Raw genomic sequence first — 2,500 nt, forward strand, 5'->3', positions numbered from 1 at the left:
CCATTTTTCTACAGTAGCCCAGAACAAACAAACCAAACACTGGCTCTAGAAAGCGCCTTACAGTGCCTTTTTTGCGTTACATGAGGGCCACCGTAGTTCTACGACACTCTTGTGAAACTGTGGTAACGTGAGACGCAAAGTGCAAAAACAACGTGGTATGGCCAGCTACCGTAAAGTTGTGTCGGCCTTTTGTCTAATATTTTTATTGCATGATTGTTCAACCTCTCTAGCGTCACTGATGTCACTGATGAACCACAACGTTTCACAGTAACTGATGTTCACAGCAACATATTTTTAGTGTCATCATGCCTCAGAGATTGTTTTGCCTTCCAGGAGAACTCCAACGGGCCCGTGAAGAAGTCCATGCGAGAGAAGGCCATAGAGAGACGTGGTATCAACAAGGAGCACAACAGTAACTTCAAAGCAGGCTACGTACCCATAGAAGAAGAACGTCTCCATAAGACGGGGCTGAGAGGACGCAAGGGAAACATGGCTGTTTGCATCGTCATCCTCCTCTTCCTCCTCGCCTTAATTAACCTCATTGTGAGTTCTACTAATGTCCTCTTGATTACACAGGATGATGATAAAGAGTTGACACAGAATCATTGACCATAAAGAGACAGTAGTGATGTTCTGTAGTGTGTGTGTGTGAGGTTCTCCTCCACAGTCAGGGTTCTACTACAGTAGATGAGTTTGTAGAACAGACAGGAGAACCAGCACAGGAGCAAAGTAATGTTCTGCTGTGGACGTATTCTAGACTCCTAAAATAATCTATACAAACACACCTCATACAAACACCCTGATAAACATCACTACTATCTCTGTTAATATCTGCAATACCTCCACTGTCCCTCAGATCACTCTCGTGATATGGACAGTGATCCGGATCGGTCCGAATGGCTGCGACAGCATAGAGTTCCATGAGACCGGCCTGCTGCGCTTCAAACAGAAGGCGGACATGGGCATCGTTCACCCGCTGCACAAGAGCACAGTAGGAGGCCGCAAGGACCAGGACCTAGTCCTCGTCGGCAACAATAATCCGGTGAGAAACACACAGAGGAGACTGAGGAAGATGACACACGGTGTGCACACTTTTTAACACTCTTCTCTTTAATTTTGTTTATGCCGGACCAGGTTGTGTTCCAGCAAGGCACCACTAAGCTGAGCGTGGAGAAGGACAAGACCTCGATCGTCAGCGACGTTGGCATATCCTTCACAGACCCTCGCACACAGACCACGTTCTTCAGCACGGACTTTGAAAACCACGAGTTCCATTTGCCCAAAGGAGTCAAAGTTCTCAGCGTTAAGAAGGCTTCCACAGAAAGGGTGTGTGTGAGACGCTAATAACGTCTGATTATAACATGAGTTAATGTATTAGTGTTTGACAACCAAAGTACCATCAGTACACAATAACACGTAATGGTCATGGGAAATGTAATTTTTAGACATTTAGCAAATTAATAAATAAAGCATTAAATAGTCCCCAAGAACACACTGAATGTCATCAGTGTAAGATAGATGAAGGCACTGAAAACTGATGCTGGAGCATCTTCAGAGTCAGTTTCTGAATGTCTCTGAGGGACCGAACAGCCAGAGAGACGAGGAAGTCTGCACTTCAACAACCGGAGAGAATCTGAAGTAAAAAGCAGGAGTGCAAAGCTGATGAATACAAATCTCTAACAGAGGTTGATGAGACTTTATCTTAATAATGATAAACACTCTCAAAACAATGATACTATTTCGAGATGCTAAGTCATTGTTTTGAGATAATTTGATAAACTTTCACAAAACAATGACAAACTTTCTCATGTGTCTGATTGTAGATCACCAGTAGCGCTTCATCTGACCTGAACATCAAAGGGGACAGCAAGGCCATCATTCGAGGAAACGAGGGCGTCAACATCATGGGCCGAACTGTAGAGTTCAAGATGGGAGGAGGCATCGAGCTCCGGGCTGTAAGCATGGAGTTTAATCTTGTTCTCTAACCTCTGACTTAGTGTCACAATATCATGATATACGTTCTCAAAACAATGAGAAACTTTCTCAAAATGGAAAATGTTTCTTTCAAAATAAAAGTTTCACAAACTCTTGCATGAACACATTCCAAAGATGAGAGGACAGACGGTGTTATTTCCTCTCTTTGCAGGAGAACAGCATCGTCCTGAACGGATCCGTCATGTTCAACACGTCACGCATCCCTAACTCAGCAGGAGACGTGTACTTCGATGAGGGCATGGAGAGGTACAAGCTCTGCATGTGTGCAGACGGGACTCTGTTCCGTGTGCAGGTCAAATATCCCAACATGGGCTGCCAGACTTCAGACAACCCGTGTAGAAAAGCTCACTAGACGTCTGCTTTTTATTTATTTTTACATCCGGTCCGTCACCGCTGAGGTCAGATCACAAATTTGCGTGTATAGTGAAATTCCGTGAGACATTTATCAACGATACCTCTGCAGTACAACCGTCACATTCAGTATTCCTCATTTTGTGTTTGCCAA

General features: G+C 44.3%; 2 protein-coding genes across 2 annotated transcripts in view; one reads left to right on the top strand and one right to left on the bottom strand.

Moving 5' to 3' along the window:
• The window catches only part of spata18 (spermatogenesis associated 18), a 12,675-nt gene extending 12,310 nt beyond the window's left edge, over positions 1-365 (bottom strand). The window contains exon 1 of the mRNA XM_031868257.1: positions 327-365. Coding sequence (XP_031724117.1) covers positions 327-365 — 39 coding nt within the window. The remainder of the gene's footprint in view (positions 1-326) is intronic.
• sgcb (sarcoglycan, beta (dystrophin-associated glycoprotein)) overlaps positions 46-2,500 on the top strand; it is a 3,117-nt gene continuing 662 nt past the window's right edge. Inside the window, exons 1-5 of the mRNA XM_031868226.1 lie at positions 46-543; positions 857-1,042; positions 1,135-1,326; positions 1,824-1,955; positions 2,147-2,500. The exon at positions 2,147-2,500 is cut by the window's right edge and continues 662 nt beyond it. Of these exons, the coding sequence (XP_031724086.1) occupies positions 364-543; positions 857-1,042; positions 1,135-1,326; positions 1,824-1,955; positions 2,147-2,347 (891 nt within the window). The 5' untranslated portion in view covers positions 46-363 and the 3' untranslated portion in view covers positions 2,348-2,500. The remainder of the gene's footprint in view (positions 544-856; positions 1,043-1,134; positions 1,327-1,823; positions 1,956-2,146) is intronic.

The sequence above is a fragment of the Anarrhichthys ocellatus genome, unplaced genomic scaffold, assembly GCF_004355925.1.
Source record: "Anarrhichthys ocellatus isolate YVR2014 unplaced genomic scaffold, GSC_Weel_1.0 scaffold42, whole genome shotgun sequence".
Taxonomy (NCBI): domain Eukaryota; kingdom Metazoa; phylum Chordata; class Actinopteri; order Perciformes; family Anarhichadidae; genus Anarrhichthys; species Anarrhichthys ocellatus.